This window comes from Barbus barbus (genome assembly GCF_936440315.1).
Source record: "Barbus barbus genome assembly, chromosome: 11".
In the NCBI taxonomy this organism is placed as follows: domain Eukaryota; kingdom Metazoa; phylum Chordata; class Actinopteri; order Cypriniformes; family Cyprinidae; genus Barbus; species Barbus barbus.
Genome location: NC_136739.1, coordinates 4,743,835 through 4,766,603, shown reverse-complemented (window position 1 = coordinate 4,766,603; position 22,769 = coordinate 4,743,835). Strand labels below are relative to the sequence as shown.

Here is a 22,769-nt window from a genome sequence, read left to right as displayed (position 1 = left end):
TTTTTAACTTATTTGTAAAAAAATTTACATGATTCCCAATTATTTCATGATTCCTAGTATTTGTGCAGGCTTTACATTTTTATTTCAATGTTGTAATTAGCAATTCATTTAATTTTATATTTGAAGCAGATTTCTTATGTGACAGCATTAAAGTTTCTTAGAGATCAAGTTATCTGTATCTCCTGCGCTCCATCATGTCATAATAGTCCCATAATAGCTGTCACCACTCAAATTAATGCACGACTCAGATTAAGTGTACATGTAAGAATCCAATACAATTATAAAGTAATTATTTCATCACTAATAAATCTTTTAATGATTAAATCTTTTAATGATTAAATCTAGTTGTGTCTATAGTATTATAGACCACACACACAGGCCACTTTATTAGGTACACCTTGCTAGTACCGGGTTGGACCCCCTTTTGCCTTCAGAACTGCCTTAATTCTTCGTGGCATAGATTCAACAAGGTGTTGGAAACATTCCTCAGAGATTTTGGTCCATATTGACATGATAGCATCACGCAGTTGCTGCAGATTTGTCAGCTGCACATCCATGATGCGAATCTCCCGTTCCACCACATCCCAAAGGTGCTCTATTGGATTGAGATCTGGTGACTGTGGAGGCCATTTGAGTAAAGTGAACTCATTGTCATGTTCAAGAAACCAGTCTGAGATTATTTGAGCTTTGTGACATGGTGCATTATCCTGCTGGAAGTAGCCATCAGAAGATGGGTACACTCTAGTCATAAAGGGATTGACATGGTCATCAACAATACTCAGGTAGGCTGTGGCGTTTAAACGATGCTCAATTGGTACCAAGGGGCCCAAAGTGTGCCAAGAAAATCTCCCCCACAGCATTACACCACCACCACCAGCAGCACCAGCCTGAACCGTTGAGACAAGGCAGGATGGATCCATGCTTTCATGTTCTTTATGCCAAATTCTGACCCTACCATCTGAATGTCACAGCAGAAATCAAGACTCATCAGACCAGGCAACGTTTTTCCAATCTTCTATTGTCCAATTTTGGTGAGCCTGTGTGTATTCAATTGTAGCCTCCATTTCCTGTTCTTAGCTGACAGGAGCAGCACCCGGTGGGGTCTTCTGCTGCTGTAGCCCATCTGCTTCAGGGTTTGACGTGTTGTGCGTTCAGAGATGGTATTCTGCATAACTTGGTTGTAACGAGTGTTTTTTTTGAGTTACTGTTGCCTTTCTATCATCTCTAACCAGTCTGCCCATTCTCCTCTGACCTCTGACATCAACAAGGCATTTTCGTCCACACAACGGCCGCTCACTGGATATTTTCTTTTTCGGACCATTCTCTGTAAACCCTAGAGATTTTTTGAAGTTTTGAAGAAATACTTGGACAAGCCCGTCTGGCACCAACAACCATTCCACGTTCAAAGTCACTTAAATCCCCCTTTTTCCCCATTCTGATGCTCGGTTTGAACTTCAGCAAGTCATCTTCACCACATCTAGATGCCTAAATGCATTGAGTTGCTGCCATGTGATTGGCTGATTAGCAATTTGTGTTACCAAGCAATTGAACAGGTGTACCTAATAAAGTGGCCCGTGAGTGTGTGTATATATATATATATATATATATATAATATATATATATATTTTTTTTTAATTATTATAATTTTTTAATTATTATTATTTTAAATTATTGTCCCTGGACCGGTAGCGTGATCTTGTAATAAAGTAGCGGTGGCTGGGACAGATTTTAATTATCATTTCTGCTTAAAATTATGCATTCTAATCCAGTTTACATGAAATAAACCTGCTTTCAAGCAGGTTTAAGCTTATGGACCTGCTGCTATGACAGGAAGTCCAGGATGAGCTTTGAAGAACCAAATGATCCAAGATCAAGCAAAATAGTCAACAATCAAATCCTGCTAACTGAGTTAGCGACGTAGAACGGACCCCTGGTTAATTTAGGATTGTTTGTAACAGAGCTGTGTTTTGTTGATTATACCCAATAATGGCTAGTTTCCACAGAGCGGTACGGTACGCAATGATGTCCGTTTCCATTCAGAAGCTGTGAATGGTACCAAAATAGCGAACCGTACCGTACCACTTTTTTGGTACCCTTCCGTTGGGGTACCTAGCACAGCAAAGGGTACCAAAAGGGTGGAGCTAAACTCACTGCAGATCGTTGATTGGTTGACTAGAATCGTCACTTTTGCATGATACACGGGGATAAATCTTCTCCTTCACTCGTTACTGCTGTCCATGAGTGTTGAGCTTATTTACATCAGAGTGCGCAAACACAAAAAAATATAACAGTGTATTTCATAATTTTCACACAGACAGCCGTTTCTCAACTTGTCTGTTCTTGTGGACTTGTGACGTCATTGCCAAAAAAAAAAAACCCAGCATAACTTTCAAAATATGACTGTTATTGTGTCAGGAAATGTAGTTTTGGATCAGGTTGTTCTGTACCGAATCGTCCCGTCCCGTACCGTACTGACCTGTACAGCTCAGTGGAAACGAGCCATAAACTAAGGCGTCAGTGATTTGGTAACTTAGTCCTACAAAGAGATACATGTTTTAAGCTCATTTAACCCGTGTATGGTATTCGGGTCTGTGGGACTTTTTATCAAAAGAAAAATGATACTATGAATTATTATTATTTTTTTTTCAAACTCATACTCATTGGCCTTGGCTCATTTTCTGTGAAGTACAACAAATGTTCAATGACCACACACTGTACACCCATACAGGGTGTTCGGGTCCAGGGTTTATAAAAGAGTGGACATTTTAGGTCCTACCTTCCTCCTATTGTCTGGGTCTGCTGTTACTATGTGTATGTGTGTTTATGTGTTTAGGGGGGGATATCTACACGCACCCCTGTTTTCATCATTTTTAATTTAATAATCACTCAAAACGATTATTTCTAACATGGTTAGCGGCATTAGAATATTACGTAAAATTAAACATAGAAATGAGTACAACTAAAAAATCATCTAAAATGTATCTGAAATACGCCTATCTTTTATTCATTGCCTTGCAATAATGTTAATGCTATTTACCCGTGTGAGTTAGTTATAATGATCTAACTAGATTTTCCGAAAGAAAAGAAAAAAACACCGTTTAAACAAAAATATTAGGTAATATTTTTATATTTAAAATGTATATATTATTATTAATCTGTAAACGCCGCCGACTTTGTTTCTTGCGCGCGTTGTTTTCGATTTCTTTTATAGAGGACTCCTGAGCTTCTAGTCTTTCATCAAAGGTTTTATGCTCACCATAAAAGTAATACTGTTTTCTAAAGCTATGTTTATCACAATCATAAGCGGTCTAGTCTAGTGCCCTTGATTGATTGCATCCACTCCCTCGAGCTCTTAGCAAAGCAGAACAGCGTTTTCTGGCGGACGAGGGCACGACTAAAAGTCGACATTCCATTGGTTAAGAGAACAGACCGGACACCCCGCCGTAGCCAATCAGCGCTCGATCCCAACAAGGTATGCTGACACCTGATTGGACGCCAGCGTGACTCTTTAACGCATGTGAGCAGCTGGCGAGCCGACTTCTCTTCACATACGGATAGCTCATCTGTGTAATCGGACCTCACCAGCTCCTAAATTCCTCTGTATCTGATAGTCAGGTGAGTAAAAACTGCCCGTTCGCGTTTTAATCGCGATACCCTTTAGAAAACCCAACAACAAAAACACGGTAAGAGCATCAACCTGCCACACTAATACTGATGTATGTACGTTAGACGAGGAACACATCTTAATCGCTTGAATTTTGCCAGAGAGGTTTATACATACATTTTATTATATATTTTTTACGTCTGTTCTAAGTGATGGGAATGCGGCGCGAGCATGATGAAATCTACCGCTGCGTCACAGCATCACGATCAGCGCGAGCACAATGAATCGCCACGCGATTGCGTCATCTTCGCCTATGAAGCTCTATACAGTCCATACCTTCATACACCTGCGGTGGAGTCATTTATTTATTACCCGTTATCATTTCTCTTCTATGTAAGCCGGATGACTGGCTTTTAAAGCCCATCAAAGCTGTCCTTGCTTTTTCTGCAATGTCTGGCATTATAAACGTCGCCGGCTGTTGGAAGAGTATATCAATGTAGGGAAAAATTATAATAAATAAAAAAAAATGTTTATAATGCCCGATATGACTTTCTCGAGGCAGCCTATAACCCGCTTTTTTATTCATAATTTTTGGTAATTTCCCTCAGTTTGAGAATATTTAGTTTAGCTTTAACGTTACGCTTCTAAGGTGTTGTTTCAGTACAGTATCATGATTAAACCGAGTAAGAGTGAATTATCTTTGCATCATCTCAAGTGTCTGGAAAGTTAGTCCTCTTCTCTGAAGGTTGTGAGTGGAAAGCAGAAGTTTCTTATTCCACTTGTGTTACTAAAGGTATTATTATTTTCTCGATGTATGGATGACTTTGCTGTGATTATGTCATTAATGATGCTGATAGCTGAGTTGTTTTGTAAATCTGGGAACTTTAATGTTTAATATGAAGTTAGTCAGTGCTACAATAAAACATCCCAGATATCAGTGAAATAAAGCAAAATCCTAAAGTACGCTTTTGGCTGAAAGGCTTTGTTGGTGTTGTTTCAGTTTACTGTTCATTGCATAATATTCACTTCCTGGAAAATGTACAAGCGTGTAAAGTATGAACATGAACAAGTACAACCATTCTGTTCTGAGAGAGCCCTAAAACATCTCCAGCTGCTGCTGGAACCAAAAGAAGAGTCACTGACAGACATTGACCATTTCACATGGATCTCCTCCACTCAGGTTTCAATGGTAGTATTTTTTGCTATTATTAGGGTTCAGCTTCTGCTTATTCATGTTAGAGAGTTGACAGTAGACTTCCCTTATTCACCAGAATGAGGGTTAATGATAAGATTGCTTGTTTTATCTTCGTGTTTGAGATTAGAAAGCTTTATATAGGTCTAATCTAATAGTTCTTATTCAGTTTTGTTTTCTTCCTCTCACTATCTTTGACAAGCACGCAAAACAGTGTTATCATACATTAAGATTGTATTTTGATGTCAATGTTTGCCAAAAACTTAAAAAAAAAAAATCCATGGCACTTTAAATGGTAGTTTGGCTTTCTCTTAGGCAGGGGTGCCCAACCCTGTTCCCAGCGAACAGTTAACTCTAATCAAACACACCTGCCTTTAATTTTCATGTGATCCTGAAGACCGTAATTAGTTGCTTCAGGTGTGTTTGATTAGAGATGGAGCTCAACTTTGCCGGACTCTAGGCATGTTGTGATCTGTCAGTGTTGCATAAGCACTTGGATGACATGAGAACAGTATTCAAACATAACAGAGTGAAAATCAGAATAAACGTCTAGAGCGATACACCCACATTTATGATGGAGGGGCTGCGTAATGCTTCCTAATGATGTTTATACCAGTTCACTGGGCGATCGTAGTACTATACAAACAAAAGCCTGGTCAATGACACTTAATGTTTCCTCTCACAGGTAAACCATGCCATCAGTACCATCTAGTTCAGAGTCAGTTGGGACTGGTCCCGTCTGCCCACACGCTGCCAAAGTCCTCACAAATGCTGCAAATGGAGAATCTGGCATCAACGGAGAGGCGAATCTGAAAACTGATGCCGTTTTGAATGGAGAGGCAGCACATAATTTAAGTGGCACAGACCATGTGAATGAAACAAACGGTTATCATGTGAAGAATGTGAATGTAGAGCACATTGAGAACGGCTCAGAAGGCACCATGGAGCGGAAATGGATTCGACCAGATTTGCCCAGCAGATGCACCTGGAAACTTGGTGACCCAAATACAGAGTCGCCCCACAAACACTTCCAACAGTAAGATATCAACACACTTTCCTCTGAATTCATATGTGTCAATGAAAAGGGTGTCAGTGAAAAGTCAAAATCTTTGATTATGCTAGACAGCTTGATTTTAATTTAGAAAGGCAAATGTAATGGATTAATTTATAAGGGAAAACATGACAGAAACAATGCAATTAGTTAAATTCCTGTTTTTCTTTCTTTCTCATGTTTTTGCTTTAGATATTGGTAGGTAGTATTCAGCAAGCTCTAACTTTGTTACAGACTTCTTGCCATCTGTATTTAAATCTATGCTCCTGAAATTTTTAATTTTTTTTGGAGTTGTAAGTAACTACAGTTTAACAACAGTGTCCTTTCAGAAAGATTGACTCTTCTAGAAATGTAACCGTGAGTTAACACATCCTTACTTTACTCAGAAAGCAATGCCACAGTCTGCAGCGTCTCTGTGATTCAGTTTAAGTTCCGTTGTGGTTTGTTGATGGTTGATGTTACTTTAATATGTGGTTGTGTGTGTGTGTGTGTGTAACCACTTAATGTGCTCCCTTTTCTCACAGAACAAAGACACCCAGTATCCTTCCCAACATTTTAAGCAGGATTGGAGAGACCCCACTGGTCCGCATGAACAAGATTCCTAAAGCTTTTGGCCTCAAGTGTGAGCTTTGTGAGTATCTGTACCATATATATGTTTGGGGGATGGGTCTTAACACCTGGTTTCATGCAGCACTGTTTTTCTTTTTTTTTTTTTCTTTTCTCTCTTTCGTGTCCTATGAGGATATGAAAATCACATGATCATTTAAGGACATCCTTTGAAGTGCATGTGTCGGCATGTGTGTCTGTGTTGGGAGGTAAGGGGCTGTGTTCTGGAATGAGCAATGCAGGTGTTAGGTTTCCTCCTCCAGCTGAGTGAGGACGTGAAGGATCGAGCGTACTGACCGTACTGACACGCACTTCATTCAGGCATTTTGAGTGTGTTATTAATTCATTTAATCCCATGTACTTTATTAGTTAGCACCATTATTTTAGATCTAAGCTGCATCCAAATATGCATATTTCCCTAACACATGAAAAACTGTGCGAAAAGAGTAGTATGTCCAAATTCACAATATTCATACCTGCTGACTTCGCAAATGATTACAGAGAAACACTGGACATCATAAACTTAACAAGGATCTCACACTACCAGACTTTCAAGTTGTCCTGCAATTCTGTGCAAAAGTCACGCATGAAGCGTGAGATGCTACTTTTGTTTTATTGATTTACAATCTTAGTGCATATCGCTACCTACTGGACTGCATTCATTTTTTTTTTTTAATCTGATCTGATTTTTTTCCCCCAAGTAAACAATATATTGTTTGTTTAATGCTAAATGGATGAAGAATGCCTGATAGAATTAAAAAACTGGTTTATTCTTACAAAGATACTTAATATGACTGCAAGTGTTTTTTTTTTTTTTGGCCATTTTGCTTCCGTGTGTGTGTGTGTGTGTGTGTGCGCACATGTTTATATGGTTTATGAGGGCACAAATTTGTATAATGACATGGGTATGACAGAGGCATTACAATATGAAGGTGGTTTATGAGGACACTGCCTATGCCCCCGTAATTCAAAAGGCTTAAAAAACATACTAAATGGTGTTTTTTTGAAAATCTAAAAATGCACAAAGTCTCCTGTGAGGGCTAAGTTTAGGTTTAGGGTTGGTGTAGGGCAATAGCACACAGTTTGTTCAGTATAACAACCATTACGCCTATGGAGAGTCCCCATAAACCACAAAAACCAATGTGTGTGTGTGTGTCTGTGTTTTTTTTTAAGAAATTCTATATGAAAAGTCCCAATGCGTCAAAAAGAAAGAAAATTGAATGCTGATCCACGGTGTCCAAGATAAATGTTGGTTTCAAAATTTAGGTTTAAAAAATGTTTTTGTAATTATAAATTCTATAACTTTATATTATAATATTGTGCATAATCTGTGCTATCACATTCACTGCAGCCTCATCAATAGGGCATGTATGCGCAAATACCTGATCTGTTTACCAGAAGCAAACTAACCCTCAAATATTCTATGATCATATCCTGCTCCAAATCTGATCATGTTGATATGGCTACTGAAATACTCTGAAGATTTTTGGAAGCACAGTCTGAGGTAAACTTACCCGAGAAGTCGCTTAACCTGCCTCCTGGAATACCTCCCAGATCTCTTTAGAAAAGCATTCCATTGGCTCTTCTACACCCTAGTTGGGACGTACAGTTCTCTCATTATATCAGGTAAAATAAGATGCCATTAAAATAGCCCTCAGCAATTCCTACAGGGAGGAATGCATTTGGTGTTGCAGTAGATGTATAACTCAACATGGTTGCTTTGTATGTTTTGGTTTGAAAAAAATAATAACAAAAAACAAATCTGTCAGGGTATAATCAAAGACCAAAACTGAAACTTCAACAAAACCAGGCTCACAAAATGGCTGCAGTCATTCTTTCATTTTGTGAAAGGTGAGCGAGTTTAGCCGCATGGGTCAAAAGTGTAGCAGGACTGTAGTTAAGCCCCTCTTTCTTTTAACAAGCATTGTTTGAAAGTGTTATTGTGTGGAAGTCAAAGCCTTTTGAGTTAAAATGCTTTAATGAGCTTTATAATGGGGATCCAGTACGTCTAGTGATTTCATGTGAACAAGATTACCCTTCGGCCAGTTCTGCCGATCAGCTTTGGCATTACAGACGTGGAATTAGCTGACTACTTGTATCTGATTAGATGTACATTTCACATATTTGCATGTGTGGCTGTGCCATTATGAAGTTGAAGAGTCTTGTACAGCAAAAGGCTTCATGGATTTAAAGGGAAAGTTCACCCAAATCATTAATTACTCACCCTCATATCGTTCCACACCCGTAAGACCTTCGTTAATCTTTGGAACACAAATTAAGATATTTTTGATGAAATCTGAGAGCTTTCTGACCCTGCATAGATAGAAACACAACTGACACATTCAAGAACCAGAAACGTAGTAAGGACATCGATACAAAAAAGTCCATGTGACATCAGCAGTGCTGGGAGTAACTAGTTACATGTAACGGTGTTATGAAATTTGATTACAAAATTATTGTAACTGTAATCTGTAAAAAATATGTAGTTCAATTTTTACAAACGATTACAAAGATGGTTACATCTGAATACTACTATTAATATTTACTATTTCTTGTTATGATATTTAAATCTATATTGTATGTTTGTGGTGGCTATGCTTTAATATTACATTATTATCTTGATTTAAAAATGAATAATTTTGAAAGTCAGTGAGTACTACTGTAAGGTTAACCCTCTACCTGGTTTAAATGTTTGAAGATTAACCGTTAAACATTTTGTTAGAAATTTAGAAAAGTAATCTGTTATATTACTTTATTAAAGTAATTGAAATAGTTACACTACTTATTACATTTTAAATAGGGTCGTTGTAACCCATTGCATTTCCGAAGTAACCTTCCCAACACTGGACATCAGTGTTCAAGCGTAATCTTATGAAGCTATGAGAATACTTTTTGTGCACAAAGAAAACACAAATAAGTTTACAATTTTTTTTTTTTTTTTCCTCTTCCTTGAACAGTGTTTATTATCTAAATGAGCAAGTTGATGATTTGGAATTGACAGCATATGGAAAAGATGGTTTTCTAAGGTCTTTTTCTTTTTCTATCTGTCTAGTGGCTAAATGCGAGTTTTTCAATGCCGGTGGCAGCGTGAAGGACAGAATCAGTCTGCGAATGGTAGAGGACGCTGAGAGAGACGGCATCCTGAAACCTGGAGACACCATCATTGAGCCCACGTCAGGAAACACAGGTGTGTATCTGCACTATTAGGCATTATAATGTTTATTCTCATTTTAGTATTTATTTTGAAAGCAGGCACTGATTGTTTTTTAACTGCTGTGTTGAGGAAGAACCTCTGCTCCGTTTAGTTCAATTCAGACACTGGAATGCTGGAGGACCAGTTGTCATGTGCCAACTAGTCTGGCACCAAAGTCAAATAATGACTGTACAAATACAGTTAGCCAAGTGTGATTCAGTATCTAACTCTTACTAACCAATGAAGTGTAGATTATTGATCTCAGAAAGTGGTACAGACTGTTTGACTGTCATGTGTGTTTTCAGGGATCGGTCTTGCTCTGGCAGCAGCAGTCAAAGGTTATCGCTGCATCATTGTCATGCCTGAGAAGATGAGCATGGAAAAGGTGAGATAATAAAGATAAGTATGGTGTGGGAGTAAATCCACCTGATATTTGTGGTGCGTATGAATGTGCGTTTTCATAGTCATGTGTTTTCTGTCCTCACATGCTCCCAGGTGGACGTGCTCCGTGCTCTCGGTGCTGAGATTGTCCGTACCCCTACCTCAGCCCGGTTTGACTCTCCTGAGTCTCACGTGGGGGTGGCTTGGCGTTTGAAGAATGAGATTCCTAACGCTCACATTCTGGACCAGTACCGCAATCCCAGCAACCCTCTGGCCCACTATGACACCACTGCAGAGGAGATTCTGGAGCAGTGTGACGGTAAATTAAAACTTTTGTAGTTTTGTCAAAATTAAACATTCACCTCTCTCTTTTCAGTTATTTGGATCCTTTTTATGAAAAAGCTCATCAGTTGCTTTCAGCTGACCAGTGGTTCTTAACTAGGGGGCCCCAATAAATCTTAAAATGATTGAAATTTTGTTAACAATTATCTTAAAGGGTTAGTTCACCCAAAAATGAAAATTCTGTCATTCATTTCTCAGCCTCATGTCGTTCCAAAATCATAAAACCTTCGTTCATCTTCAGAACACAAATGCAGTGTCAGTGTTGTTTACATTCAGTAGAAAGTATGCTGAATGTAAACATCTCTGATTGTGTTAGTTACGTTCTGGGGTACTCTCCAAAACGGCGGAAGATGGCAACTCGGGGAGAAGAATTGTTGAATAAATTTAGTTATTATTGTATTTTTTTGTGCACAAAAAGTATTCTCGTAGCCTTGTAAAATTACGGTTGAACCACTAATGTCACATGGACTATTTTACCGATGTCCTTGCTACATTTCTGGACCTGGGAACATTGCAGTTGCTTTGCTGTCTATGGAGGGTCAGAGAGCTCTCAGATTTCATAAAACATACCTTAATTTGTGTTCCGAAGATGAACGACGGTCTTACGGGTTTGGAACGACTTGAGGGTGACTAATTAATGACAGAATTTTTAATTAAAATGCTGCAAAACAAAAATCTTTTTTTTTTTTTTTAAAGCTGTCAGGTTGAATAGGCATTTGAATATTGACCAAAAGGTCAAGAATAACTGCTTATGAATAATGTTGGTGCCTTTTTTCTTTTTTCTCCTATCTTCTGTAGGTAAAATAGACATGCTGGTAGCCGGAGCTGGCACTGGTGGCACCATCACTGGCATCGCTCGCAAGCTGAAAGAGAAATGCCCTAATATCAAAGTGAGGCTCAGATCAGTACATAAATTCTGTACCAGTCAATCAGCTTGTTTTCTTTCTGTCTGTCTGTTTGCTAATTAAGAAGTTTGGCATACGTTTTTATTACTGTTTCTGAGTAACTACTTTTTTGACTCTTGAAAGTGTTGTTGTTTTATAATTTGCCAAATTATTGTCAATATTCCTTTATGAATTCTGAATAATTACTAGGTTGGAGACATAGCATTTATTTTTTTAAACATTTTTACACCAGTTGTTTTTTTTTTTTGTTCCCACATCAGATAGTTGGAGTGGATCCTGAGGGCTCTATCCTTGCTGAGCCGGAGGAGCTTAATAAGACTGATAAGACTCAATATGAGGTTGAGGGCATCGGATATGACTTCATCCCCACTGTTCTGGACAGATCTGTAAGTGTGTGTTTGCACAGTAGGCTTTGATGCATTTGAAATGACTGTTTGGTGTTCACTAATGGCAGTTGACCCTATCGCCATGACCGGTTTAAAAGTTTACGTCCTGAAATTGGCATGTCATGTCACCTTTATATAGCGCTTTATACAATACACATTGTGTCAAAGCAGCTTTACAGTGTTAAACAGGACAAATGTGTGCAAGAGAACAATAGTAAACAGTAAATTGTCTAGATTAAGTCAGATCATTGTAGATTCAGTGACGTCATCGGCCAGCTCAGTTCACTTCTCTTCAAATAGTGTCTGTGCAATCAAGCCAACAATATTGCCAGAAAGTGTGGCATGTCTTTGCAATGGTTACCATCTGGTCCTATTATCATATTTAAAATAGGCCAATGTTTTTTTTCTTCTAAAACTAAAGAGGCACAGTGGGGAATTTTTTTTTAAATATATTTTAGTGTCATTGATATGCTGTTATAATTTCAGTTAATATTGTTTTCATTTTATTTTATGCATTTATTTATTTAACTTTAGATATTTTAGTACTTAAACTTTAAACTGTTGTTGGGGGATGTTTTTTTTTTTATTTGCATCATTTTGTTATCAGCTATAATTGCTAAATTGACTTTCATGAGTGTTTGCCAGTTTTTGTTTGTTGTCTGCACTATATTTAATCGTGATACTGTGTAACCAATTTCTTAAGAAAAATGGCAAATAATTGGTTTGAGGTGTCACACTTCATTCCAGCCAACGTAAGACAATATCAGTTCAATTTTTACCACATTTACTGTGTCTCAGGTGGTGGATAGTTGGTACAAGTCCAATGATGAAGAGTCCTTTGCCATGTCTCGTATGCTCATCAGAGAGGAGGGTCTTCTGTGCGGTATGTGACTCGCAGCACATCTCTCACGTTTCATATGTGTCAAATTAAGTGTGCATCTAAACTGTGAGGTCTGTCACTCTTTGTAGGCGGTAGTTCAGGAACAGCCATGGCTGCAGCAGTGCATGCAGCCCAAGAGCTGAAGGAAGGCCAGCGCTGTGTGGTGATCCTCCCCGACTCCATCCGCAACTACATGTAGGTTCAGTTAGGGATGCATCGATCCGATACTCTGTATCGGCTCAGATACTGGAATTTCTGCCGGATCGGGTATCGGTCAGACGAGACCAATTCAAATCCGATATTGTGCGTAGACTATTCTGTGTTATTGTTAAGCCCCACGAAAGCACAAAAACATTAGAAAGCACCATAAAGTCAAAGTCCAAGTGTTCTGAAGCCCTTCCATAGTTTAATGTGAGGTACAGATGAATATTTAAGTCGTTAAATTCAAGTTCACGTAAATTCTTCTCTCCGCTGCTTCTGTCTGTCATCCTCCGTTCAGCATTCAAACTGTGTCACGATCGGTTAAGACCGTCAAGACGATGAAACCCTCTCCAAGAGCGCTAAATAACAGAGTTAAAACTGTTAAACGAAAAGGATCAATAAACTATGCACAGATTTAATAGGTTACACACCAATATCTCTTTCCTTTAAGCGCTTTGTGCCACTCTCTATTGGAGCTTTTCCTATTATAATGCTTTTGCGCAATAAAAGATTATTTATAGCATTTCTTGTTCTGTCCTATCAAGGCTATTAATAATCTAATGTATAGCACAGTAATGGAGGCAGCAACATTTTTTAAGTAAATAATAATAAAAAAATAAGTTAAATGAACTTGACAATTCACTTAACTTATTTTTTGAATTATTATTTACTTAAAAAAATTGAGGAAACCCGTTGCCTTAAAATTATTAAGTTAAGTCAACTTATCACTTTTTACAGTGTATAACACGGTCTCACACGTTTATTTATTTTTTTACATTTTGGGACAAGTAATGCGTTTACACATGTCCAGTTTCGTTTGGAATGCGGACCAGACCACCTCCTGAAGTGGTTTGAGCGATCAGATTACAAAACGCATGAAGTAACCAGGTGTAAAAAGCCCATATATATTCTTTCATGTTATTTTTTCATTAAAATTAAGTTGTCTAATAGATTGTGTTTAACACACAAAAGAGTGACACAGAAGTATAGAAATTCTACATTGATTAAAAAAAAAAACTGCGCTCGGATCGGAATCGGTAGATACTCAGAATCTTCTGGATCGGATCGGATCTGAAAAAATGGTATCGTTGCATCCCTAGTTTCAGTGTTCCCAGCATTCTAGTGTGCTTTGCTGTGCTGTGAATGTGTGTTTTGTGTTGGCTGGAAGATTAAGCAACAACAATTCTAATGTGATGTTTTGGACTTTAAACTGCCGGTATGTTCGTAATTGCATGCTTCCATACTACCAGTGTTGAAGAGCTCTTTTGAAAGTGTAGCTGCTCAAAATATTAAATCTAGCTAAACTAAGGAGCAGCATTCAGTGACTTTGAATCGTGAGCAGAACACAGAGAAAATCAATTGTTAATATAAGGGATTTAATAAATGAAACTATAGCTAACACACAACTAAACTAAGCAAAAAAAAAAAAAAAAAAAAAAAATATATATATATATATAATACATACACACAGAGTGAAGGAAAAGAGAGAAGAGCAAAAGAATGGCAGTATTTCACATCAATTAACCACAATCTAAATGAGACTCATCAGAGAATCACAATTCACTTTAAAAAGGGTTTCAAACTTAAACACGCATCTAAATAGTTGTAAATGGTTACTTGCGTTGGTTTTGTTGCTGAATAAGAGTCTTGATGCGGTAGACAAGAGGTTCTTGATGATGACTTTAGGACTGAGCTGAAGATTTTCCTCTGGTTCTTCTGAAGATAGGAAAGTCCACAGCAAGTCCACAAAGTTACTTGAAGCTAAAACTGCCAGAAGGTTAAACTCAAGAGCATTATTAAAGCAGAAATACACTCATACACTTGAATATAGGCGTTTAAAGTCTAACTAATACAAGTAAAGGGTTGTAACTAGGTTAATATAATAGGGGAATATACATACAACACATACATTTATAACTGCTTAATTATGGCCTAAATAAAGAAAATGTCTTTGTGTGTGTGTGATGTGAAGACCGATCACTGGTCTAGTCAGGCCGTTGGTGCCTGGCATGGGGGTCATTCACTCCTCTTCGGTATGTGTTTGAAGTTTGATAGGGAGACCAGAGAGGTGAGCTGCTTAGCATCTTTTTGATAGTGGGGAAAAACCAGTGGCAATTTAGGACCCATATAAATGTAACTGGTGAGGCCAGGTTGGTAATTTATATGCAAATGTCAAAAGACTAAAAGGGTCTCTTAAAACAAAGTGTTATCGACCATCAATGAGCCTACGCAGACGCTACACTAACTTATCTTACGTTGAACTATAATACAAAAGAAGAAAAGTTTCCTTGTTAAAACGTGTTTATGTAAATGAGATTAAATTGTGACAGAATTAAACATGTATGAGATTAAGTAAAAAAAAAAAGTTACGGTTTAGTTGATTACCCCCAACACTACTTCCTGAATGAATGGAGTATGTGTACTGTTCATAGTATGCAAATTCCATTTCCCATGACACAGTGCACTGAAAAGACATTTGCTAATGTAAACATGTAACATAGTGAGGTCATGTAGTGTAGCATGCATTTCAAACATCTATCCTGCCTTTAAAACAAATTCTTTGTTCTCCTCATCCCCAGGTCTAAATTTCTTAGTGACAAGTGGATGTGTGAAAAGGGCTTCCTGAGTGAGGAGGATCTTGTTGTCAGCAAGCCATGGTGAGCGTAAATACATACTCGCATACGCAGCATTTCTTTGAAAGCCCCCTTGTTATTTACATGCCGATATCCTGTGCAAATATAGACACACTATGCATCTGCTACTACACTAGTCTGCATTACAGCTACAGTTCAGCTTCTAAATGTAGAGACAAGATCACTCTCCCGAATTAGTCTGTCTTCTAGCGTGTCTTCTTACCATGAGTTTATTCTCCTCGCCCTCCACCCGTCTCTCTGTAGGTGGTGGAATCTGACTCTACAGGAGCTCCGGCTCTCCGCCCCACTGACTGTGCTGCCTTTAGTGTCCATTAAGAAGACCATTCAGATCCTGAAAGAGAAGGCTTTTGACCAAGCCCCAGTGGTGGACGAGGCTGGGTAGGTCATTCATCCAGAAACCTGTTTAACTAGAACTTGACCGTTTTCTCAAGTCCCATGTCCTCGAGAAGGTCACATATCAGTGCTAATCGCTTAAATCAATGCAGTGTCACAATCTTTGAAATATGTCTTTAAAAATCGTGTGTGCCATGATATGCTAGATACGTTTTCCTTTACACTGAATACAAGTGAAATGTACATTAAAAAATATATATATTTTTTTTAGGTAGAAAGATTTTACAAATATGATAATTTTCTACACTTATTCCATTTGACACATGAAAAGATCATTTTAATTAAAATATAAATATTAAGGTAAAATATATACAAAGTGATGGCGCAGTCCAGTAGATCTAACTTAATGGCATCATTATCACATGTCACAACTGATTGGCTCTCTCCTGTATCAGTAGCCAATGAGCTCGCTGCTCAACATTCAAGCGCATGGCTAATATTTGTGGTAGCAGGTTGCAGCGCACTTCAGAAACCCTCCACCTTCCCCAGCTCCACCTGTATAGATCTTCTACAGGGTGATTCATGTATGCTATGGGGATTATTCATGTTACGTGTGCAACAGCAGTATTTCTTACATGCTCACCGCAGCATGTTGTGGATGTATTGGCAGTAGCAAGTCTCGGTACTTGCTTTGCCGCAGAAGCAGCGTAGCAGATCTATTCCGCCAAGACCAAATACCTTAACGTGTGTGTGTGCCTGGTATTCCCTTCATTAATGGGTACCAGTAAATTTAGTCTTTTGTTGGGACTTTTTTTGTCCCCAGGAGGAAACAAGCTTATAAATCATACAGAATGTTTCGAAAACATAATGCAGAAAGTTTTGTTTGAGGGGTAGAGTTTGGGTAAAGGGGCTAGAAAATACAGTTTGTACAGTATAAAAACCATTACGCCTATTGAATGTCCCCATAAAACATGGAAACCCAATGTGTGTGTGTATGTAATATAGGTATGATTCATTTAATTTAGATACTGACCTCTATAATGACATTTTTCAGTATCATTTTGTTGTTTGTTTTCTTTTGTTAGTTATTTTGAATTGGCTTAATATATTGGTTCTCAATCCTAGTCATTGTAGCACCGCAGATCTTCACATCTCCCTGATTTGTATCATCAGCTCATTAGTAGAAGCTCCAAGACTGTCTGATAAGAGAGATGTCTAAAATGCACAGTGCTGAGGACTTCCACCAGGACTGAGATTGAGACCTAAATTATCTGAATAGAAAAAAAAGACTCATGTCATTAACCTAAAAATAGCTAAATGATAAAACCGATGGAAAGTGGAGTATGTTGTGGCTCAGTCTGGTGTCTGGTTTTCTCCCTGTAGGCATATCCTGGGCATGGTCACGTTGGGGAACATGCTCTCGTCCGTTCTGGCTGGGAAGGTCAGGCCATCCGATCCTATAAACAAAGTTCTCTACAAACAGTTTAAACGGGTGGGCATGCAAACACAGACACACCCCACTTTCTGTCATACTGTATGTGCAACAGAAAGACTGAGAAAGTATTCACACCACGTTCAAATAAACCTTGAGACCTCATAATCCAGTGCATGTTGTTGTGGTCTGTAATACAAACTCCTGCTGTTTTGATTTCTGAGGCTCGCATGGAGAAGCAAATAATAGCTGAATAATAACATTTAACTATACATATCAAAGACAATATCAGTGTACACAGTGCTACTCAAGCTGTACTGACAGATGTAATGTGATCGCTCAATAGTCAGCTTGTTTCTCTGCTTGTAGGTGCGCCTAACTGATAACCTGGGCAAGCTCTCACGTATCCTTGAGACGGACCATTTCGCACTTGTTGTGCATGAACAGATTCAGTGTAAGTCATTTGACCTTTTCCTAACCAATCTGCTTCTCTCCATTTTCTTATTTTTAGTAATATACACTAAATGATTCAGAAGTTCAGAGTTGGTATGCATGTATTTATGAAATTAGTATTTTATTTAATTCTATTCTTATTTAGTTTTTGATTTAATTTTATTTTGGATGCATTAAATTGATCAAGTAACAGTTAAAATGTTACAAAAGATGTCCACTTGAAATAAATGCTGTTCTTTTGAACTTTATATTCACTTTGTAGACGTTTCAAATTAGAAATGTCAATATGCCCTCAAACAAAATTTGACACAGACTACAATAAATACAGATTACATTTAGGTCGACACTTGATGTCTGAAATAAAAGCTGGAACCTAAAGCAAAACTATTGGTGTAAGGAATATAAAGGATTCTCGAAGCCTCTACTTCATGTGACTGAATTAACAGGTATTGTACAAAGTGTACAAAAGTCTTGCCACACAAAATGCAGCACTATTAAAGAACAACAGTCTTATTCATGGAGCTAAATGCAATACGGCACCGATTCCTGATGTAGGACACATGTTTTCCTAAAGTCCGGATCACTGCTTACTTTTTGTTGCTCTTTGTGGCAAAGAAATATCCTACATTGTGTACCCATTCAAGGACATTACACCTGCTGCTGTGGCAAACTCTGCCAAGAGCTAGAATAACACTACTGTGAGCTTTGCTTTTTCAAACGACACTTAACAGACATTACATAAGAATACAGGGCTGCTTTAATAAAATAATTTTTACACTTTTTGTCATCTGTGACGCCAATTTTTTAGACCCCAACAGTGCTATTGTAGCATAGTTTTTGTTGTGCATTTTTGTTATTTTTTAACTAGTATTTTTTTTATGTGTATACATAGTTTATTTTAGTTCTTCAACTTCAAAATTAAAACAGGGATTCTGCAGTGCTCAAAAAGGTCTTGAATTTGAGGTCTTACATTCATAGTTGTGGCATTTAATGTTACATGCACTGCAGAAAAATTCAGATTTTCCAGGATTTTTGTTTACCAATATCTAAACATCCTTAAATCAAGATAAATTTACTTAAGATGCAAAATAAAGAAATTAAATCTTGAAACTGAGCAAAATTAAGAGTTTGATTAAAATAAGAATACATTTCTGTCAATGGGGTATGAAAATAACTTTTCCATTTAAATGAAGCTGATATTAAATTTGAATTAAAAAAAAAAAAAAATTATTGGCAGATTTTTGACCGATATCTGTTCTTGTTTTAATCAAACTCCCTTCATTTTGATCAGTTTCACAGGAAGCAAAACTTCTCATCTCATGTAATTTTGCTTTCCAAGTAAATGTATCTAAATTGAAGAATCTTTAGATATTAGCGTTATAAAACAAGACAAAAATACAGATACAAGTCACATTCTTTTTTTTATTTTAAACGTGTGATCCATATTTCAGTGTTTGGGAGTGGAGTTGTTCAAACTTTAAGCAATTTTCTTTTTTGTAAAATTAATTATAGTTAACACAGCTTATTGTGTCCTCCCTATAAATATACTTTTAGAGAACGCATTTCCTTTAAATTATACAAATTTCTTTACTCTGTCTTTAAAATAAATAAATAAATTATGAAGTACTTTCATAACACCTACAGAAACCTTGGAATATATAAAATCACTATTATTAGTTTTAGTTAATGATAATAACCAGGGACCCCTGTCAGATGAAGTATAGTAAATGCAGGCCATGCTGTCATTGCTGTGGATGGTGTCCACAGTCTGAATTGCAGTTCCTGTCTTACAGACATGAGTGATGGATCCCCAAAGATGAGGCAGATGGTGTTTGGGGTGGTGACGGCCATTGACCTGCTGAACTATGTGGCCACTCGTGAGAGGAGGGAACGCTCGCTGTCCGAGTGCTCGCTGTCAGATGATCCGTGAACAACCAAGAGTATGAGAACACAATGCTGGAGTGTCTTTCTTTTTTTCCACACAATTTTTAAGTTTATTTCTCTGCAAGTGGTGTGCTCAATGTTAAAGAAGAATTATGCTTTTATAAGAGTCAGTCAATATAGATTTACATGTAAAAAAAAAAATCCCTCTGTTTACCGCATGTTCTTTTATCTCTCTTTTTTACATTTTAGCTGCTTTGTTAGTAGGTCAGCATAATGAAGTAATATTACAGGTCAGTCAGCCACCATTTGTAGATTTGTTTACTTTGCCTATTTTATTATGGTGTATATTTAAATGAATGTATTTAATTCTTTCAATACCTCTGCATGCGGGTTGATTTAGTTTAGTTAAAGTGCTGGATTCAGGTGCACTCATGTCTAAGCTATAACTACATTGCCATCTAGTGACTGCAATAGTTTACAACAGTCATGCTCTGATTCTTGGCACAATGATCTCTGGAGTGAGAGGAGTTTTGCACATGATTGATAGTAATTGAGAAAGCAAATACTAAGTGTGTTTTGTAAAGCAAACTGCACCCAGATGGGGTGTCTTGGCATTTTTCTTGTATTGATACAAGAGCTGATATTGAGTGTAAATAAATATTGGTGACTTGGATTTGCTTTAAACGCACCACTCTGTGTTAAGCAAATTTGTTTAATTTTTCTATGTTCTTTTTGTCTGACGTCTTGTAAATCAAAACTGTAACTACTAGAGACTGAATAAGATTGTATATGATTTAATGTGAAGTAAATGAATGAAGGTGCATTAGTTTGCACTCACGATCAGGGTTTCTGTGCATGAAGCTGGAATCTCTGGCTCAATGTCTTTACTGCATGTCATTTGATTAGCTTTATTCTTGAATCTTATTGCTGCAATAAGTACTAGTTACAAATAAAGGCTTTATTTCCATAAGGAATAGTGGTTGTGATGATTGTTTTCACTACACCGGTCTTTCAGTCCAATAGCTCGTAACAAATCATTTTACCCTGAAAAATATTAGTTTAAATTATAAAAATGGAATACAGCAAGGTGCTGCAGCACAATGACTAGGATCTGCCTCAGTTGAAAAAAAATACTTTTACATCTACATTTTATTTTTGTGTGTCTACTACACAAAATATTTGAGTTGAGTTTATGTGGGAAGTTGTGGCATTATTAATTTAGGATGCATGTGGAAAACTAGTCAAAATGCACTATTTGGTCAAACTATTCTTTTAATAAATCCATGGAAATAATTTCGGTCATTTGAACATATTTAAACAACTTTAACATATTTCATAATAGGCTGAGCGACTGCTATATTAACAACTCTTACACTTTAATGATGTACTATAAAAACCTCCATACAGTCACTTAACTATTTAAACCTGATCAATAGCGCCGCCTGCTGGGGTTATGAAGATTCACACGTAATATCTAGATGTAATAATGTGGTCTCAGACTGCTGGACTGTATGAGAGCTAAATATTTGTCTTGTCTGTTCATTGCCAGTGTTTATTATCAGTGGAATCTTTAGTGTGGTATTAAAATGTATGAAATGATATGCTGTACTACGGTGGCCGAGAGTGTTCAACGTGCTGCAACTTCAGAAAACACATGCAAATAGAAAAAGCACCAGCAAATCAAGAAAACATGATCAGTTTGACAGCAGGTGGTACAAATACTCACAACAGAATTTTATTTGCAACGCGTTTCTTTGGTTGTGCTGTGAGAATTTGCAGTGCGTTTCTTTATTTGATTGTGTTGTGTGCATTTGCAGCGCATGTGTTGTCAAACTGATGAAGTTTTTTTCTATTTGCAGAGCATTGAGCTCTCTCGGCCACCGTTCTGTTATGCAGCATTGCATCTTCAAGAGCCTCATCATATTAGCAACCTAATAAATCAGCATGCACACAGTATTAGAGAAAAGTAAAGAGGTTTATTAATAGCAGTAGTAGCAGTATTTTACACTTTTTGCCCACAAATAAAATTGTATCCTAATTTCTCTTTATAGATCTCTGACCTCCTTCTTAGTGACCAAATTTCTCATTGTCCTGTCAAAATGAACTGCAATGCTTCTCATGTTCTCACATATTTCTGCGTGACCAAGAGAGCATGTTTTAACATGAGACTTGGCAAAGAAATGCGCTTTGCATGAACTTGCACAGGCGTGCATGAGTGCATGGAGGTTGTTTTGGAAACTTCTCATCCTCTGGTCAAGTCTCCATTCCATCTCCACTGACCATCAGTAACGTCATTAGTTTTTCCTTTGAAGCTTCCTGGCACTGGGCCTTTGCTTGTTATGGGAAATCTGCCTTTGTTGTTGTACTGGACCCTTCCCCACTCCATCAATAATACAAACGCACATCACTGCTAATTTAGACCTGAACTTCAATTTTCTGATGAACACATGACGTTTACAACTTACTGTGACAGGATATGTTTCTGAAATAAAATCTGTTTTTTCTCTTTTCTTTGTGGTTTAATAGGATCGTGTTTGCACATTCTGATTCTTGCTGCTATTGAATTAACTGATGATGGCTATACAATGCGTACAAGCTGGAATAGTTGGTTCAGATATGTCTCTATGGTGAGTTATTGTTGCAGGTGATTTGGATTAGATTGTTTCAGTAATGTTGGCATGGTTCCTTTAATGAAAACAGGCTTGCAGAATACCCAGATTTCTATAATAGAAAACCGATCAATCAATACAGGCTTTCAAGCGAAAAGAAAAAACATAAAGGTTAAACTACAGTGAAAAAACAGGGTTTCAAGACTATTATACTTTTATTTAGCAAGGATGTAATAAATGGATCAAAAACGACTGTAAAAGCTTCTACGTTGTTACAGGAGATTTCTTTTTTTAAATAAATACTGTTCTTTTCAACTCTATTCTTCAAAGAATCCTGAAAATGTGAGACGTTTCCACAAAAATATTAAGCAGCACAACTGTTTTCAGCATATTAGAATGATTTCTGAAGAATTTAAGACTGGAGTAATGATGCTGAAAATTCAGTTTTGCATCACAGGAATAAATTACATTTTTTAATTAATTAACATTTCATTTACAATATAATATTTCACAATATGTTCTTAATATTTTATGCAGCCTTGGTGAGCATAAGACTTATTTAAAAAAAAACATTTTAAAAAATCTTACCAACATTCAATGTAACAATTGACATATAATGATAAAATATTACAATGAAATTATTATAAAATCATATTTATTATT

The 22,769-nt window shown here is 37.2% G+C and overlaps 1 protein-coding gene across 3 annotated transcripts; it reads left to right on the top strand.

Moving 5' to 3' along the window:
- The first annotated feature begins 3,338 nt into the window (after positions 1–3,338).
- Positions 3,339–20,469, top strand: LOC306876670 (cystathionine beta-synthase-like). 3 transcript variants are annotated; one of them, XM_079428013.1, is made up of 16 exons: positions 3,547–3,615; positions 4,605–4,793; positions 5,482–5,832; positions 6,372–6,478; positions 9,506–9,640; positions 9,952–10,031; positions 10,142–10,346; positions 11,168–11,259; positions 11,535–11,660; positions 12,459–12,543; positions 12,630–12,735; positions 15,321–15,398; positions 15,639–15,773; positions 17,112–17,220; positions 17,530–17,614; positions 19,407–20,469. In XM_079428013.1, the coding sequence occupies exons 3-16, from the start codon at positions 5,489–5,491 to the stop codon at positions 19,541–19,543; spliced, it is 1,824 nt and encodes a 607-aa protein (XP_079284139.1). In that variant the 5' UTR covers positions 3,547–3,615; positions 4,605–4,793; positions 5,482–5,488; the 3' UTR covers positions 19,544–20,469. The 3 variants fall into 3 exon arrangements, 2 of the variants coding, with proteins under 2 accessions (XP_079284138.1, XP_079284139.1); XM_079428012.1 differs by lacking the exon at positions 4,605–4,793 and having other exon boundaries at positions 3,339–3,615; XR_013784845.1 differs by lacking the exon at positions 4,605–4,793 and having other exon boundaries at positions 3,527–3,615; positions 15,639–16,581; positions 16,734–17,220; positions 19,407–20,463.
- Positions 20,470–22,769: the final 2,300 nt, after the last annotated feature.

Coding starts and splice junctions, on each gene's coding strand:
- LOC306876670 (XM_079428012.1), top strand. CDS start 5,489: ATGCCATCAGTACCATCTAGTTCAGAGTCAGTTGGGACTGGTCCCGTC. Junction 5,833..6,371: donor CCCCACAAACACTTCCAACA/GTAAGATATCAA, acceptor CTTTTCTCACAG/AACAAAGACACCCAGTATCC. Junction 15,399..15,638: donor CTTGTTGTCAGCAAGCCATG/GTGAGCGTAAAT, acceptor GTCTCTCTGTAG/GTGGTGGAATCTGACTCTAC.